Source organism: Stenella coeruleoalba (genome assembly GCF_951394435.1).
Source record: "Stenella coeruleoalba genome assembly, chromosome: 20".
Lineage (NCBI taxonomy): Eukaryota > Metazoa > Chordata > Mammalia > Artiodactyla > Delphinidae > Stenella > Stenella coeruleoalba.
In genome coordinates this window covers 1,009,951-1,032,585 of record NC_137166.1, presented here as the reverse complement: position 1 = coordinate 1,032,585, position 22,635 = coordinate 1,009,951, and the positions used below count along the sequence as shown (strand labels likewise).

General features: G+C 61.8%; 2 protein-coding genes across 12 annotated transcripts in view; one reads left to right on the top strand and one right to left on the bottom strand.

Annotated features, from left to right (window-relative positions):
- Nucleotides 1-14,788, bottom strand: part of GALNS (galactosamine (N-acetyl)-6-sulfatase) — a 22,005-nt gene extending 7,217 nt beyond the window's left edge. For 3 of the 7 annotated variants that reach the window (XM_079906830.1, XM_079906825.1, XM_079906827.1), the window contains exons 1-11: nt 14,749-14,788; nt 14,411-14,654; nt 8,563-8,686; nt 7,764-7,838; nt 7,153-7,255; nt 4,567-4,710; nt 3,737-3,803; nt 3,530-3,657; nt 3,143-3,282; nt 1,430-1,533; nt 541-677 (exon numbers count right to left, since the gene is read on the bottom strand). In XM_079906830.1, coding sequence (XP_079762956.1) covers nt 541-677; nt 1,430-1,533; nt 3,143-3,282; nt 3,530-3,657; nt 3,737-3,803; nt 4,567-4,710; nt 7,153-7,255; nt 7,764-7,838; nt 8,563-8,686; nt 14,411-14,527 — 1,139 coding nt within the window. In that variant the 5' untranslated portion in view covers nt 14,528-14,654; nt 14,749-14,788. Of the gene's footprint in view, nt 1-540; nt 678-1,429; nt 1,534-3,142; nt 3,283-3,529; nt 3,658-3,736; nt 3,804-4,566; nt 4,711-7,152; nt 7,256-7,763; nt 7,839-8,562; nt 8,687-8,866; nt 9,477-10,023; nt 10,325-14,410; nt 14,655-14,748 lie in introns of those variants that run through there. The other 4 variants (XM_079906826.1, XM_079906831.1, XM_079906829.1 and 1 more) reach the window with 4 other exon arrangements.
- Nucleotides 14,754-22,635, top strand: TRAPPC2L (trafficking protein particle complex subunit 2L). 5 transcript variants are annotated; one of them, XM_079906833.1, is made up of 7 exons: nt 14,754-14,822; nt 16,528-16,754; nt 17,753-17,918; nt 18,056-18,135; nt 18,959-18,995; nt 20,981-21,039; nt 21,319-22,635. In XM_079906833.1, exons 1-7 carry the CDS (start codon nt 14,790-14,792, stop codon nt 21,365-21,367), a joined length of 651 nt encoding a protein of 216 aa, XP_079762959.1. In that variant the 5' UTR covers nt 14,754-14,789; the 3' UTR covers nt 21,368-22,635. The 5 variants fall into 5 exon arrangements, with proteins under 5 accessions (XP_079762959.1, XP_079762960.1, XP_079762958.1 ...); XM_079906834.1 differs by lacking the exon at nt 20,981-21,039 and having other exon boundaries at nt 16,528-16,700; nt 17,831-17,918; XM_079906832.1 differs by lacking the exon at nt 20,981-21,039.

Genomic DNA, 22,635 nt, shown 5'->3' with positions numbered 1-22,635 from the left:
TGGAGGGGCCCCCTGGCCGCCCCTCAGCCCCGGTGCTGGAGAGGCTGGCGGCGGAGGAAGGGGGTAGCACGCGGGCACGGCAGGCGGGCCTGTGGGGACGAGCGTGGCGGCTGGCACCCCCTACCACCCCCGCCAGGGGTAGCAAGCTCTCATGCCAGGTTTCAAGACAGAAAAGAGACAGTGAGCCGTCCACTCCTGGCCGTCAGCCTGCTCTGGTTACACTATACACCCTTCAGAGTCCACGCCCCTTCACGGCAGCCTGGGAAACTCATTTTGTTTGAGCAAAACAGTAGCAGATCTTGAGCTGGAGCAACTGCCTCTGGACAGCGTCCCGGCGTGGAGCTGCGTGTAGGCTGGGGCCGGGCAGAGGGTGAGGGACGCCGCAGGGAGGAACAAGGCCTCTCCACCCCACCAAGCACTTCATGCCAAGACCCCCGGGTCTCACCTCCCCCTGGGCGAGGACACCTGCTTTGTCAGCCAGCTCGGCCCCGGCGCCAGCTGCGGGGCGCCGGGCGGGGCGAGTGCCCGGCGGGACCCTACCTGTCTGTCAGGCGGCCCTGGAGCATGGTGGGGAGGAGGTCCAGGCCGTCGATGGCCCTGTCCCTGGGTGGCTCCAGGCCTGCGAGGGACAGGCTGGTGGTGAAGAGGTCCATGATGCTGCCCAGCTGGTGGCTCACCTGCAATGGACGTGGCGCAGACGCGCTGAGGATGCCCGCCCTGCCCTGCCCAGATGGCGGCCAGGGGCCAGGTCCCCAGGCGTGCTTGCTGACGCCCACGCCCACGCGCACACACACACACGTGCGGTCACATCCCGCTGCATGTCCACACACGCAGAATAGAGGCTTTCCCTGCCCGATGACACGTGCGTGGCAAAACGAGCGCAGGGAGCAGGCCAGAGAGGGGACCACGGCTTCACGCCCCAGGATGACTGCAGGGCAGGAACGAGCGCAGGGAGCAGGCCAGAGAGGGGCCACGGCTTCACGCCCCAGGATGACTGCAGGGCAGGAACGAGCGCAGGGAGCAGGCCAGAGAGGGGACCACGGCTTCACGCCCCAGGATGACTGCAGGGCAGGAACGAGCGCAGGGAGCAGGCCAGAGAGGGGACCACGGCTTCACGCCCCAGGATGACTGCAGGGCAGGAACGAGCGCAGGGAGCAGGCCAGAGAGGGCACCACGGCTTCACGCCCCAGGATGACTGCAGGGCAGGAACGAGCGCAGGGAGCAGGCCAGAGAGGGCACCACGGCTTCACGCCCCAGGATGACTGCAGGGCAGGAACGAGCGCAGGGAGCAGGCCAGAGAGGGGACCACGGCTTCACGCCCCAGGATGACTGCAGGGCAGGAACGAGCGCAGGGAGCAGGCCAGAGAGGGGCCACGGCTTCACGCCCCAGGATGACTGCAGGGCAGGCACAAGGCCGGCTCTGACTCACCTGGCCGGCAGGGATGTGCCCGGGCCACCAGGCGATCGCAGGCTCCCTCATCCCACCTTCAAACGTGGTCTGCTTCCCGCACAGAAAGGGGCCATTGCTGCCACCTGGGGATAGTCGCCCATCAGACCACGTGCCTGAGTCCCCAGGGCCATAAACACCCTGCCGGGCACTCGCCCTCGGGACACGTCTGTCCACCTGGCTCCCCGCCTGGCCCTTTGGAGGTGACATTACTGAGGCACTGAGGCCGTTGTGGAGACAAAGGACCAGCCCTGGTCCTTTGTCAGGCCTCAAGTTCAAGGTCGGAACGCCTGGAGATGGCTCTGACCTAGAGCTGTGGTCATAAGGTCATGCCCCCATAGACCGCGACCACGCACACACACAGCACGTGGACATGTTAGTGAAAGACGTGGAAACGTTAAGACACAGTCCCGACCCCGGGCCTGGCAGGTGCCAGGTTCCCTAAATGTCACTGTGCACAAGCAGCTCCTGTGTGCCTGGGGTTTGGGGGTGCAGATCCCGTGTTTCTGACATGCCCTGCTCTGAGCAGGTGGTCCCTGAACCTGGCTGTAGGCGGTGCCGAGGGCAGACAGCCCGGTCCTGGCGAATCGCACGTCCCCGGCTCGCTGCCATGATGGAGGGAGGGACCCCCGAGCATGGGCCTCGCTGGTCAGCACAGGGACAGCAAGGGTCACAGGCCAGAGGCCAATGAGGGCCTACTTCTCTCCTGCTCCTGTCTCTCCAGCTGGGGGTGGGTACATGGATTTTCATTGTCTTGTTCTGCCCCTGCAGCTCCTTCTCGGCCGAAGCCAGTTGCGCTGTTCCTGTCCCTGGAGATCCCTGGGCCCCTCTGCCCCCAGGACACGTGGCTGTAAGGTCCCCCAGTGCCTCCCCAGACAGGCCCGGCCCTGTGGGGTTTCCAGCTGTCTGTGGCCTTCCTTCCAGAGCTGTCTGAGTGACTCAGGGCCCTCCTGGGGCCCAGCCTTTTTAAGAAGAAAGGGAAAAAGAGACATCACCACGGGGGTGTGAAACCCTCATAGGACTGTGAAACGCGGGCTCTAACAACCTCGCTCCAGCTCCGCAAGGTGGAAAAGCCTCAGGCCTGAGAGGCCTAGAGCCAGGGTCCTCAGGAGGACTGCAGGCTGGCAGGGACACAGACGGAGGGTCTGGGGGAGTGAGCAGGCCCCCCGCGCTGCGCCAGGGGCTCCGGCACTGCAGGGGAGGGGGGCTTGCTCCCTCCCCTCCCGACACCACCCACCACGAGGCCTGGGGGGGCGCTTCCGAGGGGCGGGGTGGGCGCCAAGCCTGGGCCTGGCTGCCGCAGGGTCATCGCCCCCGTGGGAAGGGAGGCCCCCAAACACAGAAAAAGGGGCAGACGTGTCCAGTCACAACGGCCACTGTGTTACAGCTGAGATCAGAACGGAAACGCTGATAGGGGACGTTGCGGCTTCAGAGAGAGAACTCCGGACGCGACTGGCCCCAGGGCTGGCCAGTAGAGAGGCAGGACGCGGTGAGGGCCGCAGCCTCTGCCTCCGCCTGCCCCACCGAGCTCTCCCTCCTGACCAGGCACCTGCCAGGCGGTGGGGAAGAGGGGCATCGGACCTGGGGGGCGCTTGCCGGTGTCTCTCCCTCCCCAAGGCTGAGCCCTTCACACTCGGCCCGGTGGAGGGCTGCTGGGGGGCCCCGGGTGGAGCCCCATCTGCTCAAGTCACCTGCCTTGTCTGGGCGCAGAAATGAGGGCAGCGCCGTTGTCGGACGTGAAGAAAACAAAGGTGTTCTCTGCGATGCTCAGGTCCCGGAGGAGGTGCAGAATCTTCCCGACGCTGTCGTCAATCTCCCGGACGGCGTCCCCGTAACTGCGGGAAGGAGGGAGCGGTCAGCAGGGGCCGGTGGCCTCCGGGACCAGAGGGCGGCCGAAGCCGAACCTCAGGGAGGGACGAGGAGGGGGCGTTCCAGTCGAGTTTCAGACGGAATCGGGGCAGAGGCACAGATGCTTCCCTCTGTCCACAGCTGACAGTGGTAGCGAGGGCCCAGCCTCTGGTGGTAACCAAGCACAGCAGACCCCCCGCCCCGGGGCCCAGGTCTACATGCCCAAGGACTCACCGCCCTCGCTGGCTGGTGCCCAGGAAAGGCCTGGAGGCATAAACAGGCGCGTGTGTCGCGTCGATGGCCCAGTGTAGAAAGAAGGGGCGGCGAGCTGCCTGCTGCCTCTTAATGAAATCCAGTGCTTCCTGAGGAGAAGCGCGCACCGTCTTCCCCGCCCCAGGCCCACCCCCACCCCAGAGCCGGGCCAGCCCCTGCTGTCGTCACCTGCAGGTAGATCTGGGTGAGGTTGGCTTCTCCGGTCTTCAGGTTAATTGGAAATTCCTCATAAAATCTGAAAACAGTACAGATCCAGACAGAAGTCGGCCTTCAGGGCAGGAAAGCCCCCCCCCCCCCGATTTCCTGGGCCAAGTCAGGGGCCTCGTTTACAAGAGAGACGGAAACGTTCACGTCAGAACAAAACCGGAGCCTGGAAGCTCCCAGGCCCGTCGGGGACCCACCGGGGTGGAGTCTGGTGCCCCGGTGACCCCACCATCTGGGAGGAGGGGAGCCCCGCCAATGAACAGGCAGGACGGTGCGAGAGGAAGCGGCCAGTCCACGGCCACGGCGGGCACGGCTAACGGGTGTGGGCATCTCTCCAGGGTGACGGAGGCGGTCTGGGATGGGGGTGCTGCGTGAGCTACCCCTCAGCAATGCTGGCCCAGCTCTGTGGTCCAGTGACGTGTACTGCGCTTCCACCAGAACAAAAATAATTTCAAAAGGAAGAAAGGGAAGTTAGGCCAGACAGGAAAGACCAGGGCCTGCCTGCAGCCACCCGATGGCCAGACCAGGTCGGTCCTGCAGCCGACGGCCCCCCAGACGGTGGCTCGGAGCGAGGCTGACCGTGCAGAGCGTAGCCCCCTCAGGGCACGGGGCCCAAACCCCGGAAGCCAAGTGACGCGCCTCGCTCTGGGGAGCATCCGGGGCTCCCAGCACCTTTCCTGAGACAGTCAGAAGCCCCCGGACGCGGGGCTCTTGTAAGTCAGAGGTCACAGCACGAAGTCTGGGCAGGACGAGGAGCTGGCGGGTGGGCAGCAGCAGTGGGCGGGGCCTGTTACCTGCCAACCATCTCCCAGTCCCGGTACACAGGGATGTTGGGCCTGGCCTTGTTGTCATAAGGTCCAAAGTGACAGTTGGGCGATCCAAACCACTCGTCGAATCCGTGCTTCAGGGGGTGGAACTGAGGCCTGTGGCCCAGATGCCTAGAGAGAGGAACCCGGGGCACTTCAGGGACCGCCGCACGGGCGCCCCGGAGCTCCAGGAAGCAAACACCCTCGCTTTCAGAGAACAGCTCAGGAGACAAGGCTCCAGCCAGCCCCAGGGTGTGCTGAGCCCGGGTGCTCCGTGGCCTGGCCCCCCTGCCCGCACAGTCCACCCAGGCGACAACCGAGGGGTGCACATGGGGACGGTGACCAGGTCCCATGAGCGCGGCTCACTGCCCCGGCGCCCTGGGCAGGAGCCGGACGGGACGAGAGGATAACACGGCAAGGTGCCTGCGGGGCAACGGCCCAGCTGTTACCAGGCTCGGACCCGCCCCCTGCTCCCACCCGGGAGCCCCTTCCCCGCAGGTGCGTCACGTCGGGTCCTCTCGCCAGTGGGAGGGTCTCTCTTGAGAAGGCGCAGCTTAGAGAAGGGGTTTCGGGGTGAGGTTCCTCCTCCCTGGGAAGCAGACAGGTTTCTTGGGGTCACGTTTGCAGAAAGCCTCTCGCGGCCAGCATCGCCGGCGCAGCGCTGGGGGGCTGCACCGGGCCAGGCCGACTCCACGTCACTGTGAGCTTGCCGCACAGCTCGCTCGCTCAGTCAGGTGGATGCGGCCCGAGGCAGCTGGGCAGGATGGCGCCGGAACTGAGCTGGCCGGCAGCGGAGTCTGGGCGCCGGTAAGTGAACCTCTCGGTGCCCCCTGCTGGTCCCGAAACACTCTGCCTCCGCCGGATGGCTGCCCGGCTTCTGGAGCCCCTGTGCCGGGGGCACCCGCACGGGCTCTGCCCCGAGCGCTGTCTCTGCAAAGGAGAGCCAGCTGCGCCCCGTGCTTCCTCTCTGGGCCCGCAGCTATGACGCCCCCTCCATGCTGGACACCGCTGGGTGTGACACTCCTCGTCCTGCATCCTTCAGCCCAAACGGCCTTCACGAAACAGAAACACCCACGAAGGTCCGGCTCGTGTGAAGTTGTCAATTCCAGGTGCTGGTCCCAGGGCAGCTGCGGGGTCAGTACTGCCTGCCAGCGAGCTGAGTGACAGCACGTCGAGCCCCTGGGACTCAGGGCAGCCTCTCGCGGGAGTCCAGGCTCCATCCATCCCAGGCCTTGGTTAGGCTGACAAAATCCGGATCCGTGGTGCTGGGGCCCGAGGCTGGCTGTCAGGCAGTCACGGCCACGGCCACCAACACCCCCTGCGGCTCTGATGGGACCCTGCTGAGACCAGCACACCCACCTGGCAGAGGAGGGACCGAGCCCCCTGCCCCGGGCCTCCCAGAGCCCGTCATCCCATTGGCCATGGCCGCCCTGACCCCGGCTGGTCCACCAGCTCTGCGTCCACCTCCCTGAGTCCATGGAGCTGCCTCTCCAGGCCCTGCCGCGTCCCTTCCTGTTCCTGAGTCCGCCCATCTCCGGAGCTCGTGGGGACAGGCTCCCACTCCAGCTCTGGCTGCCCCGTGTCAGTGACCACGAACGGGAGGCCCCTGGACCGGGGCAGAGCCGCCAGGCTGGGCAGAGAGCGCCGGTCATCGCAGGGGCTCCTCCTTCTGCGGGCGCAGCCCTGGCACGGCCCCGGCGGGCCTCGTAGCCACCCTACCGCCGTCTCCCGGGCCTTCCCGGCACTGCTGGGCCTTGCAGGCTCCCACATCCTGCACCCTCGTCAGCTCTGCTGTGCAGCCCCCACCGCCTCCAGGCTCGACCGCTCGGCCAGCAGGACAGCTGCCAGCCCCTCTCGGGGGTGAGGAAGCAGCCTCCATGTCCTCGGGTTCCCTGAGGACTCCTCTCCCGGTTTCTGCAGATCCCCCATCACTAGGACTGTCAACTGCGTGGGGCAGTGGTCCCCAAGGGGCGCAGATGAGGTGCTTGCCCTCGAGGTGGTGAGTGCCATAGGGGTCAAGGCGAGAGGGTCCAAAGCACGGCAGCGGCCGAGCAGAGACGATCAGGGCTGGAAGTCAGGGAAGGCTTCCTGTAGGAAGCAGGCTTGGTCTCCAAGGGCTCCAACACGCGGGAGAGGAAAGAGGACATCCGACCTTCATATCAACCTCTAGGGCTGCGTACTCAGGCATCCCCGGGGAGTACAGCACGACACGCGTGTGACAACGTGATCTTTCACGATCACTTGATCCCGATGATTCCACACCACACGACCGTCCCCATCCCCTGCTTGCTTCTTGGTTTCATCACCAGACAGAGCCGCTTTGCTCGCTGGCGTGTCATCGTGACGGCACGCGTGTGCAATAACATGGCTCCTTTGGTGCTGCCGTGGCAGCCACCACCCCAGCCTCACCACGGGAGGTCCCACGGGCACGGCCACAGCAGTTTTTAAAGGGATGCTTTGGACATCTTAGCGGACCTGGAATTCAAGGACTCTACTCCCACCCGAGGGGCTCCCACTGGGCAACGTGAGTAAGGAACCCGCTGGGTGAGCCCAGCAGGCAGGTGTGGGACTCACCACTTGCCCACGATCTTGCTGGTGTAGCCGGCCTCCTTCAGCAGCTCCGGCAGCAGGAGCTCTGAGTCCGGGATGCCGCCCACTATCTCCTGTGGCGTGTAGGCTGGTGGAGCAATGCACCGTGTGAGCCGGCAGGGTCGAGCGGCAGAGCCCTGGTCGGGGCAGCACCACCCGGGCACTTTGCAGGTCTTCCGGCGCTCATCACAGCCAGCACCATTACCAGAGCGAACAGGCAAACGTGCCCCCGAGGGGGTCTGGACGTCAGGGGTCAGGGGTCAGGGGAGGGCCTGCCCCTGGCGTCTCCAGAACTCGGGCTCTGAGACCACACCTTCCTCCAAGGGCCCCTTGAAGCCCCACTTGGTCGGGGAGCCCACCTAGAGCCGGGCCGCCCCCGCCCCTGGGACAGGGCGGGAGCCAGCCCCACCCTCACCGTCCTCCCCATTCGCCCAAAACACATTGTTTCTGATGGAAGCTCTGCATTCTGTTTTAACATGAGTTACGACCCAGACAGAAGCCTCAACCCTGGGCGACAAGTGCGCCCGGGAGAAGCCAGGTCACCAGAGAGGACAGGCGACAGACGCCCCCTCCCTCTGCCCCAGGGCACAGCCTACCGTTCCTCGCGTGCCCGTTGGTGGTGTAGAAGCCACTGCGGATGGGCAGGCGTCCGGTGAGCAGAGCCGCCCTGGCTACGCGGAGGGGACACAACAGAAACATGGGTCACGCGTGCAGCCCGAGGCCAGCCCTGTGGTACCCGAGTCCCCGGCAGCCACTTGAGAGCCGGGTGGGAGCACAGCTCCGCAAAGACCAGCAGCGGGGCCGGACGCAGCTCCCCCTCGCTCGCTCTCCAGCTCCCGGGACAGCCCACAGGCCTCCTCAGGTGCCGCCCCTTGCGGGGTCGCCTCTCGTCCTCCAGATCAGAGGTTCTCCCCCCTGCGAGGCCACTACCCCCCCAGCTGGCGATCCCTTCCCCGGCTGAGCACCTCCCCCGAACCAGCCGCGACACTCAGCTCCGCGAGTGAACAGCCGCCGGCACCGAGGCGGCCGCTTGGGCCTCAAACGCCCGCAGAGGCTCCGAGCACTTGGCGGCCTCTGGTGGCTCCTGATGGCCCCGCGCTCCCCAGAGCATGGAGCTCAGGTGCTCCCAAGCACCAGCATCCGACAGAAGAGGCCGCAGCCCGCCTGCCAGCCCTCTGCCCCTTGCAGGAAATGCCGGTGGAGCCGACACACAAGTCAGGGCTGCCACCCCCGAGCTCTGTGCCCGCACCCTGTGCCCCTTCTGGCCTACGCATTCCCCGCCTCCCCACCACGCCTCAGTCTCCGCGCTCCGTGCCCGCCCCCCTTGTGTCCCCCTGCCCAGCATGCCCTACGCCCGGCCCCACCCCCTGGTGGCCTGAGCAGGCCGTGGCTTACAAGGGGAGCACAGGGGATTGGCCGTGTAGAAGTTCGGGAAAAGCATCCCTTCCGCAGCCATCCGGTCCAAATTCGGGGTCTCTCTGGAAGGTTCTCCGTACACCCCGAGGTCGCCCCACCCCATCTGCAGGAAAGAGCGTGTGCAGGTGGGATGAGAACGTAGCCGGAGCCGTGGCCCCCAGCGCACCCCAAGTGCGGCAGGTGCGCGGTCAGCGCTCCCCGGTGCAGATGCCCAGCGCCCACCTCCTCCCGGCCCCGACGCCGGCCCCACGTGCTCACGGGGCACCGGCACCAAGACACACACCTCTGCCTTCTGCACAGACGAGAAGGCCGTCCTACTGGTGGCCAGGCCCCATGAAGCTAACCCGGTGAGGCCCTGAGGCCCGCGGTCCTCCCGAGCTCGCTGTCCCGAGAACTGGGCCGGCCGGCACCCAGGCGCCGCACGAATGTCCACAGCAGCAGGACTCCCGACTGCTCAAAAGAGACAGCCTTTGTCCATCACTGATCAACAGTAGACAGATGTGGTCCATCCATCCAGGACCGGGGTGAACAGCAGCCTCCCGTTTACGTCCACTCAGGACCGGAGAACGTAACCATACTTGGAAATACGGACGTAATTAGCTAAGATGAGATCACACTGGACCAGGGTAGCCCTAAATCCAGTGACTGGGTCCGTGTGAGAAGATGGGACACAGAGACAAGACAGACACACAAGGAGAGGCCAGGCCTCCACGACGGAGGCAGAGACTGGAGGGTCGCAGCCACAAGCCAAGGAGCACAGGAGCCCCCGGGAGATGGAGGGGAGGGAGGACCCTCCCTCGGAGCCTCCGGAGAGACTGGCCCTGCAGCCCCTTGATTTCAGACTCTGGCCTCCAGGACTGGAGGAAACAGATTCCTATTCCAAGGCACCAAGTCTGTGGCCACCTGTTAGGCACGAGGGACCTGATACGCACACTACGGACCACTACTCGGCCGTAAAGAGGAACGAGGTGCTGACACTCACGAAAACAGGCTGCTGAGAAGCCGGTCAGAAAAGGCCGCAGGGTGTGCGATGGATGTGAGACGTCCAGAACAGGCAAGTCCACGGGGACAAGGCAGATGGGTGGTTGCCAGGGGCTGGGGGAGGGGGAGGAGAGTGACTGCCAGTGGGAAAGGGGTTTCTCTTCGGGGGGTGGGATGTTCTCAGCTACCGGATGGGGGCGCTGCACAAGCCGGCGCACGTGCTAAACACCACCGAACCGCACGCTTTAAAATGTTAAAAGGGTGAATTCGCGTTATGTGCGTTGTGCCGAAAGAAAACCCGCCAGGTGGTGAGGTGGGTTAGCACGGGGACGGACGGACGGACGGACGGATGCGAGACAGAGCAGGCAGAGTCCAGGCGGGGCGACAGGTGTGCACTGCGACACCCTTTCAGCCGCACGGGCGTTCGACAACTTTCATCCTAAAGCGCTAAAGAAATACCTGAAAAGGGCAACGGGACGTGACTTCGCTCTACGACCCAACGCATCCTTCTGCGGCCAGCGGCGTGGGGCAGGAGTGACCCCGACAAACTGATTCCCCTCGGCGCTGCTGGCGGGCGCGGCCCTGCTTCCCCTCTGGATTCTCTAGACGCGCCAGCCCCCTCCAAGCTGGCTCTCCTTCACCGGCCGCTCCTCCTGGAGGGATGGAGTGGGGGGAGGGCGGGGACGGGGCTTCTTCCCGGGGTTATGAAGATGACCTACAGCTGACCGTGGTGACAGCTGCACGACGCTGTGAAGGTGCTAGAAACCGCGGAATTGTGCCCTTTAACTGGTGAACTGTGCATGGTGGACACTGCGTCTCCGTAGAGTGCCGCTGGAAAGCGCAGGCACCAGGGGCTGCAGCGGCCTGGCCGTGCCTGTCTCTCTGGGGCCCCTTAAAGCTCTCCAGACTCACGGGCCACGGCCTGCCAGCCCACAGCAGGCTCGGCAGGTCTGCACGGAGACGCTGGGGAGAGCGGGGCCGGCGCGCACGAAGCTCAGGGAGCCCTGGGTCACACGTGGGGGCCGAGCATGCAGGTTTGCCCAGGATGGTCACAGGTAGGTGTGTGGTCTGGCTGTCATCATTCATGCCCCCTGCACCGGGCAGGAGCTCACACGGCGCCCTCTCCGTCAGGGAGAGCCAGGAGGGGGACACGTCCCCTCGTCTCCCGGCCTTCGGCCCATCCTGACACTCGGGTCCCAGAGCTGCCTGGGGGCTTTTGCCCTTGGACTGTGCAGTGTGTTCTCAAAGACCCTTCCAGCCATAGAGTCCCTTTGGGGATGGTTTATCTTGAAATTACTGAAAAGGCTTTTCCGTTCACCACAACAGGAGCTGGAATGAAAGTTGCCCCTGGAGGGAAGTGCGGCCGACAGGGGCAGGAAGTGGAGTGGAAGGCACGAGGCTGAGGCTCCAGGCCTCTCCCTGCTGCCCCCTCTCCCCGCACCCCACGGGGCACAGGCGGGCTGCCGACCCTCACCCCCAGGCCAGGTAGGAGGAGCAGAGAGAGGCAGAGGGGCTGGGTCCACTGGCACCACCCAAATCCCAGCCTCCCAGGAGGGAGGTGGGGCTCGGCACCTCAGCACGTCTGCATAAACGGTTTAGGCACAGGGAATGCTGGGATACTCCCCAAATCCAAGTTCCCAGATGGCGGCCAAGGGCCCACCTATTTACAGGTGAGCCTCTCTGAGGCCTGCAGTCACTGGCCTGCTGTGTTAGCTCCTTCCTGCTGAATCAAGTTCTACTATCACTTATCGGTAGGCTTTCTTGGCTATAAAAATAGGGATGTTAACATCCACCTTGCACGGCTATCACGGCTTCCATGAGACCGTCCTCCACGGCACCCTGGGCAGGGTCTCCCACAGACTGTGAAGGATGTCTCCCCTCTCCCACGTGATCGCCCACCCGCGCTCCCAAGGCAGCTGGAACCCGGGCCTATGGTCCTCCTCCTGGCCTCGGCCTTGCCATTACTCGGTGGGAACTTCAAGACTTCTGGGCGTAACTAATGAGAACATAGCACAGGGAACTCGACTCAGTACTCCCTGGTGACCTAAACGGGAAAGAAATCCAAAAATGAGGATATATGTATACGTACACCTGATTCACTTTGCTGTACAGTAGAAACTAACACAACACTGTAAAGCAACTACGCTCCAATAAAAATTAAAAAAAAAAAAAAGACTTCTGGGCAATGCAGGGGCCACACACAGCTACGAGGAATTATTACCCGTGCGTGTGTCCACATCGACACGTGTGCGAGGCCCTGGAGGGTCAGGGCGGGGGCACTGGCTGGATGGGCCCACCGTGGGCACACAGGGGCTGGCCTCTGTGCAGCCTGGCCTTACCCTTCCCAGTAGCCCCAGGGCGTCCTCCTTAGTCCTGTTTTACAAGTAAAGAACTGAGACACAGAAGGCACTCGGGCCCAGCCGGGCAGGAGGGAGCTCTGTCCCTGTGCCCCAGCCCCATCACCCATCAGCCTTAGAGAATGGAGCTTCTCAGCCTCTTCTAAATTCTTCCACAAGTTGATGCCTACCAGGGCCTGCGCCTCCTGCCAGGCCGATGACCGCCTGGGTGAGGACGCAGAGCTGGGGGGCCTGAAGCCTGTCTAGTCGGGAGAGCCTCGGCCCCCACTTCTGCTAAAGTCGCTTTGAGTGTGTTTCCTGTCATGCGCTGACCAGGACAGAGGTCTCCCCGACTTCTCTGGGCTTCAGCTGCCAAAGACCCCCAAAGTCACCGGAGGAAGCCGCAGAGGAGAGTCAGGGCATTGGGGCCTCCTGGCCCACTGTTCCTGTTTCCTGGACCCACCCTGGGCACCCAGGCAGACGGGCCCCTGGGTCAGCCCCCCTCGAGTGAGACGTGCCCAGTGCCGGTCCCCCTCCACCACTCAGGGCCTCCGACAGAGCCCAGCGGCCCCGGTAACGGGCAAAGAGAAACAGGTGGGTGTGGGCACAGGTTGTACTTTCTGTAGCCCCATAAATCCAGAAAACGACCATTTCAACCAGCCTGCAGCATCGACCTTCACTAATGAACTGTCACCTTGGAGAGAAAGGGAGGGGCAGAAATCGGAGAGGCTAAGTGCTCAGCAAAGCCTTGCTTGCCCCAGTAATTCATGTACTTAAACAGCCTTCCTGCCCAGGAACCTCAGCTTTGAGAAGGCTGACCCGCTGACACAGCGAGCATTTCCAAGACCCACGTGTTCGTCACGAGCAAACTTTCCGTACCAGCCATTGGGGCGGGCTCCGGAGGAGAGGAACTTCCGGGTCCCTGCGGAAGCCGTCCTGTCTGAACAGTTACGGGTAGAGAGAAGCACGGTCTGCGTCACCTCTGGGCGGAGCCACCATGGGCGGGTTTCTGCGATCTTTTCCGGCTTATTTGAATGTTGGTAACTTTTTGCAATAAAGAATTATTTTCATAATAAAAAAGTTACATGAGGTATATTTTATGTCTTTTTCCTGTACTAGGTCTTTGAAATCCGAGCGTGTTTTTTACACACAGCACCTCGCAATTCCGACCAGCCAGGACCGCCCAGCAGCCACGTGAGGCCCGTGGCCTTGGTCCAAAGGCTCCCGGGAGTGTCTCTGCTGGTCTTTTGGGGAACTTTGAGCTATTTTTACTCACAACACTTCTGACACCAAGTGTGTGTGGGTGCGTGACCACAGCAACTACTTCTCTGGCCTCTGGGCACCGGCTGGGAGTGCAACAATTCAGCTCCGTCTGACTACCTACCTGGACCTGGCATCTGACCCCGCAGGTCAAGGGCTCAGCCCCACAAGACTGCCCCCACTTCACATGCCAGGCGCACATCCTGGGCCTCCTGTAAGTCAAGGCTCCCACAACCCACCCCCACTGCTCCCAAAGTTGGATAATTTGCTAGAACGGCTCACAGAACTCAGGGTGGCGCTGTGTTCACTATCACCTGTTTACTATCAAGGATACAACTCAGGGACAACAGGGTGAGGTGTCGGGGGGACTTCCCTGCCCTCTCTGAGCCCTTCCACGTGTACACCGACCTGGAGCCCTAACCTTCCAGCCACGCCTTGGCCTTCCTGGCGACCACACCCTGAAGCCATCCAGGGCCCCCCCCCCAGACACTGGTATCACTCCGGGTTCGAGGGTTTAGGAGCCGTATGCAGGACCTCTGCACTGCCTCAGCCCTCAGGACGGGGCGGAGGGGAGGCCCAAAGGGCCGCGGTCTCCCCACAGCTCAGGGGCAGCAGGCGCCTGAACCCAGGTTTGCCTGCGTCCCCACTTTACCCCAACGCCCCACAGGGACTGATTCCAGAGCCTCCATTTCACTCCCGAAAAAGTGCCCCCCAAATACAGTCCCGCTTCCTTGGGAAGGAGCACAGGGACCAAGTCGCAAAGGAGGCGCGAACAGCACGGCTCTGTGGGAAGGGTTGGCCGCCGCTGTGACCAGGGTGGCCTGGGGCTACACACACACCCATCCGGGGACACTCCTCCGGTTCCCAGGGCAGGTCCAGCAGGCCAAAGGCAGCGGGGAAGGCGACTTCCAGGGCGGGCAGGCAGGCCGGGGTCTTAGCCAGCTCTGCACCGCTTCCCTGCCACCCACACCCCCAGCAGTGGGGGGCGGCAGGCGAGAGCAGGGGTCCTGGGGAGGTGGTCCTCACGCGGCCAGCATCGCAGCACGCCTGAGGGGCAGCGGAAGGAGCGGGGGAGGGAACAGGACAGGAGGGTCTTCTCCTGGCCCGGCCTGGACACTACACCTCACTTCACCCTCACCCACGAGCCAGGCTGCGGCCTGCAGGGCCAGGCGCGACCCCCACACCGCCGGCCGCCCCCAACCCCGCCCGAGCGCAGTCCTCCCGGGAGCCCGGCCCACACCCGCACTCACGTCGTCCATGAGCAGGAGCAGGATGTTGGGGGGCTGCGGGGCGCCTGTGGCCCCCAGCCCCGCGGCGCTCAGCACGAGAAGCAGCCGCCACCTCGTCGCCGCAGCAACCGCCGCCATGGCAACCACGCCGAGCGCCACCGAGCCCCGGAGCGGCGGGAACGGCCCGGCCCGGCGAAGCGGGCGACCCTTCCGGCTGGGCGATGGGGCGGGGCCATGCCGGCTGAGTGACAGGAGAAGCGGGGCCCTGACCGACAGAATGAGAGGTGGGGCGGGGTCAGACCGGCTGAGTGACAGGGATGTGACAGGCGGGTGGGGCGGGGCCTAGCCGGCCGCATTACCGTCGTCGTCGTCACGTGACGCGGCCTGTCGGGCTCCCAAGATGGCGGTTTGCGTAGCGGTGATCGCCAAGGAGGTGCGTACTCCGCCGGGCAGGCCCGCTGCAGCGTCAGCCTAGCTCTCCGGTTCCCCTCCTTCCCTGCCCCAAGGGCTCCGGAGGGTGGGCCCGGGGGCTTTGCCGAGCGTAGGTGGCCAGGGGCGGGCCCGGCGGAGGCGCCGCCCAGACCTGCACCTGCCGCTGCCGAAGCGTCACGGGCCGGGTCTTCCTCTTCCGTGCGGGCCGCCGCTCCGCCCAGCCCCCCGTCCGCGGGCTTTGTGGTTTCCTGCTACCGAGTCTAGGCGTCCACTTCTGTCCATCCTGCTCGGCCGCGCGCTCCCAACGGCCAGGCCGTCGACCCCCGGACGAGTGATTGTTTCCTCTCCGCTCAGCAGCCACAAGTCAGACCGTTGCACACCTCTGCCTGGCAGCCTCAACAGTGGCTTCTCATTGCCGTAGGATCATGTCCGAATAATCCCCTCCCCGTACCACAGACACGCTCCACTCCAGCTGACGGACTCCCCCGGCAGGCTCTGCTCCCTCACGTCTGGGCCTCTGCACCTGGAACCCCTTCCTCCTTCTCCCCCACCCCTGTCCCCTCCACTGGCCACCGAAGATTTCACTTTCTCTAGAAAGCTCTTTCTGAATCCTGAGATTGGGCTGCGTGGCCATCCACGCGCTCCTACTGCACGGAGCCGTGGTGTCCGCCCCGGCCTTTTGAAGACTAGGCTTCTGCGGCGGTTTTCCCGTGAAGCTCTTGTTACGCTGACTTCCGTCTTATCACTTGCTGCGTTATTTGTTGGTGGGTTTGTGGACTGTCTCCTTCATCTGTCATCTCCATCAGGGTAGGGACAGCATTGTGTACACTATATCTGTGCAGTGCCAGGCCTGTGGGAGCCTGGGAAGACGCTGTTAACTCCAGGGTTAGGTTGCTCGGAAATGGCCCTGCAGAGATGGAGGTCTGAGACAAGCCTTGACGGGTTTAGAGGGAGCCTGCCAGTGCCTCTGAGACTGCAGGAGCTGGAGTGTTGGGAAACAGCCAGTATGACGGGGCCAGGAGGAGGGCACGTGCTACGATGGGGCCCTGCTCAGAACGTGAGTGACAGGCTGCGCTCAGACCCACTTCAGAGGCGTCTTCTCTTTTCTGCCCATCCTACCCATGCCCCTTTGCAGACAGTATGAAAACCTCCTCAGATTAGATTGGGTGCCCTGAAGGCAATGCCCACGGCAATTTGAAGGATATTTTAAAATTTATTTATTTATTTATTTATTATTTATTTTCGGCTGCGTTGGGTCTTCGTCCTTGGGTCTTTTTTGCTGCGCGCGGGCTTTCTCTAGTTGCAGCGAGCGGGTTGCTTCTCTTGTTGGGGAGCACGGGCTCTAGGCGCGCGGGCTTCAGTAGTTGTGGTGCGCGGGCTCAGTACTTGTGGCTCGCGGGCTCTAGAGCGCAGGCTCAGTAGTTGTGTTGCACGGGCTTAGTTGCTCTGTGGCATGTGGGATCTTCCCGGACCAGGGCTCGAACCCGTGTCCCCTGCATTGGCAGGTGGATTCTTAAGCACTGCGCCACCAGGGAAGTCCCAGTTTGGAGGATTAGGCAGTGGGTTTTGGGGAATGAGAGCGTATTCCATGGCTAATTGGCACTTGGCCGATCTGCCCTCCTGAGTGCCCCGTGGCCTTGTTTTCCAGGCCAGCGCACATGGGGTGGATCCTTGTCACTTCAGCCGCTGTCATCCTTTTCTTGCAGAATTACCCTCTTTACATCCGCAGTGTCCCCACGGAGAACGAGCTCAAGTTTCACTACATGGTGCATACGTCCCTGGACGTGGTGGACGAGAAGATCTCAGCAATGGGGAAGGCCCTGGTGGACCAGAGGGAGCTCTACCTGGGCCTGCTGTACCCCACAGAGGACTACAAGGTGTATCCTCGCACCTGGCAGTGGCTTCGAGTCTGGGGATTCCCTGCAGTCGCAGGGTGCGCTGTAGCATTAGGTCCCCCTGAAAAGCATCTCGTAACATCACTTGAAAAGAAAAAAGATGCAGGCTTTTGGCCAGTGGGGAATTAGAGCAGCTTGAGGACACTTAGGACCTCACACCCTTTTTCTTTAATTAGGAGGATAATGTGGGAGCAGCCAGGCTTGAATTGCCTTGTGACAGTCTCCACCTGTCCCTTGGGTTTGTGGAGGAACTGGGGACTCTCTGGCTTCATGCCGTCTCAGCGGGGCCACCACCTCCTGAGCAAGGGGTCATTGTTCACGCATCTTTTTTTTTTTTAGTATTTATTTATTTAGACCGCACAGGGTCTTACTTGCAGGATGTGGGATATTCCTTGCAGCGTGCAGAATCTTTAGTTGCGGCATGTGGACTCTTAGTTGCAGTATGTGGGATCTAGTTCCCCGAGCAGGGATCGAACCCCAGCCCCCTGCATTGGGAGCGTGGAGTCTTAGCCACTGGACTACCAGGGAAGTCCCCACTCATCTCTTTGCCAGGCCCGGCCCCACCAGTCACTGTAAGATCTTGACAAGTCCTTGGGACAAATGGCTCAAAACCTATGGAGTTCAAAGACATTCCCACAAGCAGTAACGAGCTCGCCCAGTGTCACTGCCCGGAGCCACTGTTCCGCAAGATGGAGTGGCCTTTAGAGGTACAAGTACCTTAGGCAGGATTCGCCTCATTGTGCAACCTCTGGTCTTGCAGTTAACCCTTCCCAGCTGGGAACTGATGCAGAGAGAAGGCGAGGTGCCCCAGGGTTTGGGCAGGTTGCCCCGGGGCTTGATCATGATAAGGCCCTCTGCTTCTCCAGTGAACACCAGAGCTGTCTAAGGAAGTGTCCATCACACCTGCTGCAGTCCTGTGTCCTCCTGGCACTGTGGGAGTGGCCCAGCCTGGGCCACTTGCTGTGATGCAGGTGTCATGCTTCTGCAGAGCAGCTTAGCAGCCGGAGGACATGCACAGATGGCCTTCCTCTCGCAGGCTCTGCACGGTGATGCCGTGCTTGGGGTTGTCACAGAGTCCCCGCATTAAGAGCGTGTTCCCTAACCAGCTGTGCAGTTACGGCTACGTGACCAACTCCAAGGTGAAGTTTGTCATGGTGGTGGATTCCTCCAACACGGCGCTCAGAGACAACGAGATTCGCAGTGTGAGTGTGGGGGCCGGTGGGTGCGCCTGGCCGCTCGGTTTTCCGTCTTTGTTCAGAAATGCTGAGAAGCCCGAGCGTGGCAGCAGCTGTGTGTACTTACACGTGTGAATTAAACACGTTGTTGGTTCTTGTTCCAGATGTTCCGGAAACTGCACAACTCCTACACAGACGTGATGTGCAACCCCTTCTATAACCCGGGGGACCGCATTCAGTCCAGGTGGGCGTGGCACCTTCTCGGGTAGCCCCCGCCTTGCTGAGAGGCAGCGATTCTGAGAGGCAGGGAGGGAAGGTCTTTTTAAGCGACGGGCACTGTCCGTCTAAGGCAGCCATTCTGAAGAGGCAGAACCCTGTTTTTCCAAACAAACTCTTCCTTGGATCTCCAGGTCAGCAGAAGGGGAGTTGGGGCGCGGGGGCCGCAGAGCTTGTCCATCTGGTCTCCCAGGTCGGCCCAGCAGGTCCTGGGGCGCCTCCCCAGATCCCAGTGAGGGCCCAGGCATGTGGACAGGAGCCTCCGGGAGAAAACGTCCTCCTGTCGCTGCCCGATTTTGTCTTTGACGTTGAACTTAGACGATTAGGAAGTTAGGGTGCAGGTGTCTTCCAAACAGCCTTCAGGTAAACACAGACCTAACATCTGGATGTCACAATGATGCTTCCCAAGGAAGCATTCATGAGCACGTGCTCCAAACCTGCTCTGGGAATTCCCTGCATCCCAGACACAGTTCCCAAGGGGTTTCTTGTAGCCGGCCGGTGACCCCAGCCAGGGAAGATGACCCCTTCCTCTGCTGCCTTCCCTCAGTGGTGACAGTGTGTCTTGGGTCATCCTGGGTGCCCCCCCCCGCCTGGAGACCCAGCAAGGGCAGCACCGTGGGAAACCGCACAGGAATGAGGTGGGACACTCAGATTCTCACCGCCTGATGTGGCGGCATGCATGTCCTGGCCTCAGCCAGTTTTACTCACCTGGACCTCAGAGACTGACATCTCTGCCAGCCAGGGATGGAGGGCCTGGGTCTGCTTCTCTGATTGTCTGTTTCTCTTTGCAGGGCCTTTGATGGCATGGTGACGTCCATGATGATACAGGTCTGTTGAGGAGAGCTCTGCAGCCCGTGGCTGGAAGGAATCGTTCTGTGTATAACTGTGTTGTTCAGATGTATCTTTATTTCTACTTGTCTCCTCTTGGGTGTCATGGACGTGCCACTGGGGGCAGGGCCTCATGCACGGTGCCTGTTGACTAAAGGTCTTGTGAGATCAGGTTTGGCTTTTTCCTTCTGCGTCAGCAGAAGGTTTAACTAAAGACAGTTTAGGGACTTACCTGGCGGTCCAGTGGTTAGGACTCTGCGCTTCCACTGTAGGGGCCGCAGGTTCAATCCCCGGTCAGGGAACTAAGATCCCGCATGCTGCACGGCATGGCCAAAAAACAAAAGGAAGGAGTTTATGTGGACTTTCCAGGGACAGAGCAGATCAGGGACCAGACAGAGCAGGAGCTGTTGTCCCCACTAGGCACGAAGGGGCAGGGGGAGCCGGGTGGCAGGAGCTCTCAGAGCTTGGAGCCCAGAAGAGGCTGCGAAGGGAGGGGCAGAGGACCCGTGGGCCGGCCGCCCCCTCCAGTGGCTCAGCAGGTGGGCTAATCTGGAGGGGTCCGCCTTCTGTGCCCAGAGCCGGATTAGAGGGGCACGTGGGACGGCCTGCACACCTTCCCCCGGCGGGAGGGCCCTTCCTCCTTCTGGTCTGGCCCGGCCCTGGAAGGCCACCCTCCCGAGACCGTGTAACTACAGCGTCCTCATCAGCTGCTGCTGGGCATCGAACGAGCAAAGTGCAAGAGTCCCCTCCTGCCTGTTAGTGCCCTGAGGTTCCTGAGGGCCCGGGGCCGGGTGGGTGTTGGGAGAGGAGCCCCCTTCCCTGCTGACCCCCAGGGCCCTGCGCAGGCTGTGGAAGGGGCGCTTACACTTGAGGAGGGGCTGGTGTCATCAGATTTCCGCCTTCTGCTGCCCCAGAAGCCTGCTCAGTCAAGGTTGATCACAGTTCTAACTGACCACGATTGAGGCCACGGCCCCTTCTGGGATCAGGTGACCCAGGTTCTAGTGCACTTTGTCATTTGGTGACGGCGTCTCTGAAGTGGAAGAGGCCCTCCTGGGCCTGAGCCACCTACACAGTCTGCTCTGTGTGGTCTCAGCGTGGCTGGCTTCCTTGATCAGGCACCCTAAGACACCACGAGCCCCTCCTGCCCCCTCAGTCACTCTGGAGAGGGTCTCTGACCAGGAGGAAGGTAGGAGGGTGGCTCAGACCCACTAGGAACAGGGAGGCTGTGAGCCGTGAGCGTCGTCGGCCCAGGGCTGGAATTGGGATGCACTCTGCTCGTCTTTGGGTTTCCTTCCCTTCCTTTGAGCACAGAAGTAAACAAACAAAAAACAGCTCAGAGTGTGTGTTAAAGACACACGTCCCGGGCTCCCCCCCACCCTGCCTTGCCTGCCACAGGTGGAATTGCAAGACCTAGAAGAGGGCTGAGAAGTGCGACCAGCAGGTGCTGGTCTGATGCAGGCCACCCTCACACGGGCTTCCTCCCCACCGTCCATCCTCAACTTTCTGGTTGAGCTTTCACTTAGTAATCTCTCCTGCCTGAGTGATGGCTGAGGCAGGGACTACAGGTTGCCAAGGCAACTTCCATTCTCTCTTGCTTGCTACTAACAGAACCCTAGTGTTACTGGGGACAATTGGCTAGACAAAATACGCTTCCTGCCCGCACAGGGGTAGGTGGTTATGGCGTTTAAGTGGCTGGCGTTGGGAAGCACTTGCAGGAAGGACACTTAAAAGGGGGATTCAGCTGGCAGTACCTTCATCTTTACCCTTCCTCCTTCCTGGAACTTAGATGTGATGGCTGGAGCCCAGGCAGCTATCTTGAGAGCATGCAGGCAACATTCATCCCCTGAGGATGGAGAGCAGAAAGCTAGAAGGAGGCTGGGTCTTTGCTGACATACCAGCCCTGGACTACTTATGTTCAGCATTTTTTTAATGAGGAAATGAAACCCCTGTCTTGTTGAAGCCACTGCTGTTTGGGTTTTCTGCAGATGGAGCCAGAGCAACCCATAATGGTTTTACACTCGAGATTCTTCACGTGCATCGTCAGGTAGTGTTCCCGTTTAGGTCTGAGAAAATCAAGGCTTAGACATGACCTGCCGGCCTTTGCTTTGCCCGCAGAACGGTCAGATGGCAGTTTCATCCTAACTCTTTGCATCTCTGTACTGTGAGGCTCGCCTCACTGAGGGCCACCTGCCTGCCCATCCTCCCCACAGGGCTGAGCCCCGTCAGATGCAGCCCCTGCTCAGCCCTTGGCTGCTGCTCCAGGTGCTTCTGCTGAAGTTCTGTCCTCCCTCCCCATCAGCATTCCTTCTCCCTTCTTCCCCAGGCCAGACAGCCAAGAGGATCCTGCGTGTCTTGGCTTTCTCTGGGCATAGCTGAGAAAGTGTGGGTCGGAGCCCTGGCCACCCACATGGGCTGCTTGGGCCTGAAATCCACAGGAAAGGAGGGACTCAAGGGCCCACTCTCCTCGCAGTGGCCACGCAGAAGGGATTAAGAAGATACATCTGAAAAGGGACCAATTCCTTGGGATAGAAGCCTGTCTGCAGGTCCTTCCACAAAAGCAAAATGCACAATGAATGCATCAAGGCCAATGCACATCCTCGCCAAGGAGGAGACTGGCACAAGGTACGGCGCGGCAGGAGCTGGTGCTTCATAAAGTTCAGCTCCAGGAACTACGTCTGGGAGGCCTCCCTCTCCTGCAGCCCCCAACTGCACATGATCCAGGCCTGGCTCGGCCCTGAGCCACCCAGCAGCCTTGGCAAGGTCCCTGCCACTCAGCCCCTCCTACCCACATTCTCCAGGGGCCAGTGGTGGTGCGTGTGTGTGCGCGCGCGTGTGCACGTGTGCACATGAAAACAGAAATCTATTCTCTCACGTTTCTGGAGGCCAGAGTCAGAAATGAAGGTGATGGCAGGGCCGGTTCCTTCTGCAGGCTCTGAGGGAGGGTCCTTTCAGCCTCTCCAGCTTCTGATGGCTGCCAGCGACTGCTGGAGTTCCTTGGCTTACGGACGCATCACCGCAACCTCTGCCTCTGTCTCCACGTCACGTTCTCCATGTGCCGGTGTGTCTCGTACCCAGTGTGTGTCACTGGGTTTAGGGCCACCCAGGTGATCCAGGGAGATCTCCAGGTCGTTAGCTTAATCACATGTGCAAAAACCCCTTTTCCAAATAAGATCACATTCACAAGTACTGGAGATTAGGATGTGGACATATTTTGGGGGGGATTTCGTTCACCCCACCACAGGGCCAGTGCTGACCCCAGATCACAAGCGGAGTGTGAACCTGGCCAGATGGACACGCGGATGGAGAGCACAGGCGCGCCCTTCCGAGAAAACACTGGTGCTGGAGAGGGGACACTAGGGACTGGGGACCGCCCACCTGTGGATAGCTTAAGGACCTGATAGTCAAAAAAGTACAAGGTGGGCTTCCCTGGTGGCGCAGTGGTTGAGAGTCCGCCTGCCGATGCAGGGGACACGGGTTCGTGCCCTGGTTTGGGAAGATCCCAAATGCCGCGGAGCGGCTGGGCCCATGAGCCATGGCCACTGGGCCTGCGCGTCCGGAGCCTGTGCTCCGCAACGGGAGAGCCCACAACAGTGAGAGGCCTGCGTACCGCAAAAATAAATAAATAATAAATAAATTAGTA

Excerpts from the sequence above, each read along its gene's own strand:
- TRAPPC2L (XM_079906832.1), top strand. The coding sequence starts at position 14,790 with ATGGCGGTTTGCGTAGCGGTGATCGCCAAGGAG. Across the intron at positions 16,755-17,752 it reads GGATTCCCTGCAGTCGCAGG|GCTCTGCACGGTGATGCCGT; the intron begins GTGCGCTGTAGC and ends TTCCTCTCGCAG. Across the intron at positions 18,996-21,318 it reads TGACGTCCATGATGATACAG|GCCAGACAGCCAAGAGGATC; the intron begins GTCTGTTGAGGA and ends CTTCTTCCCCAG.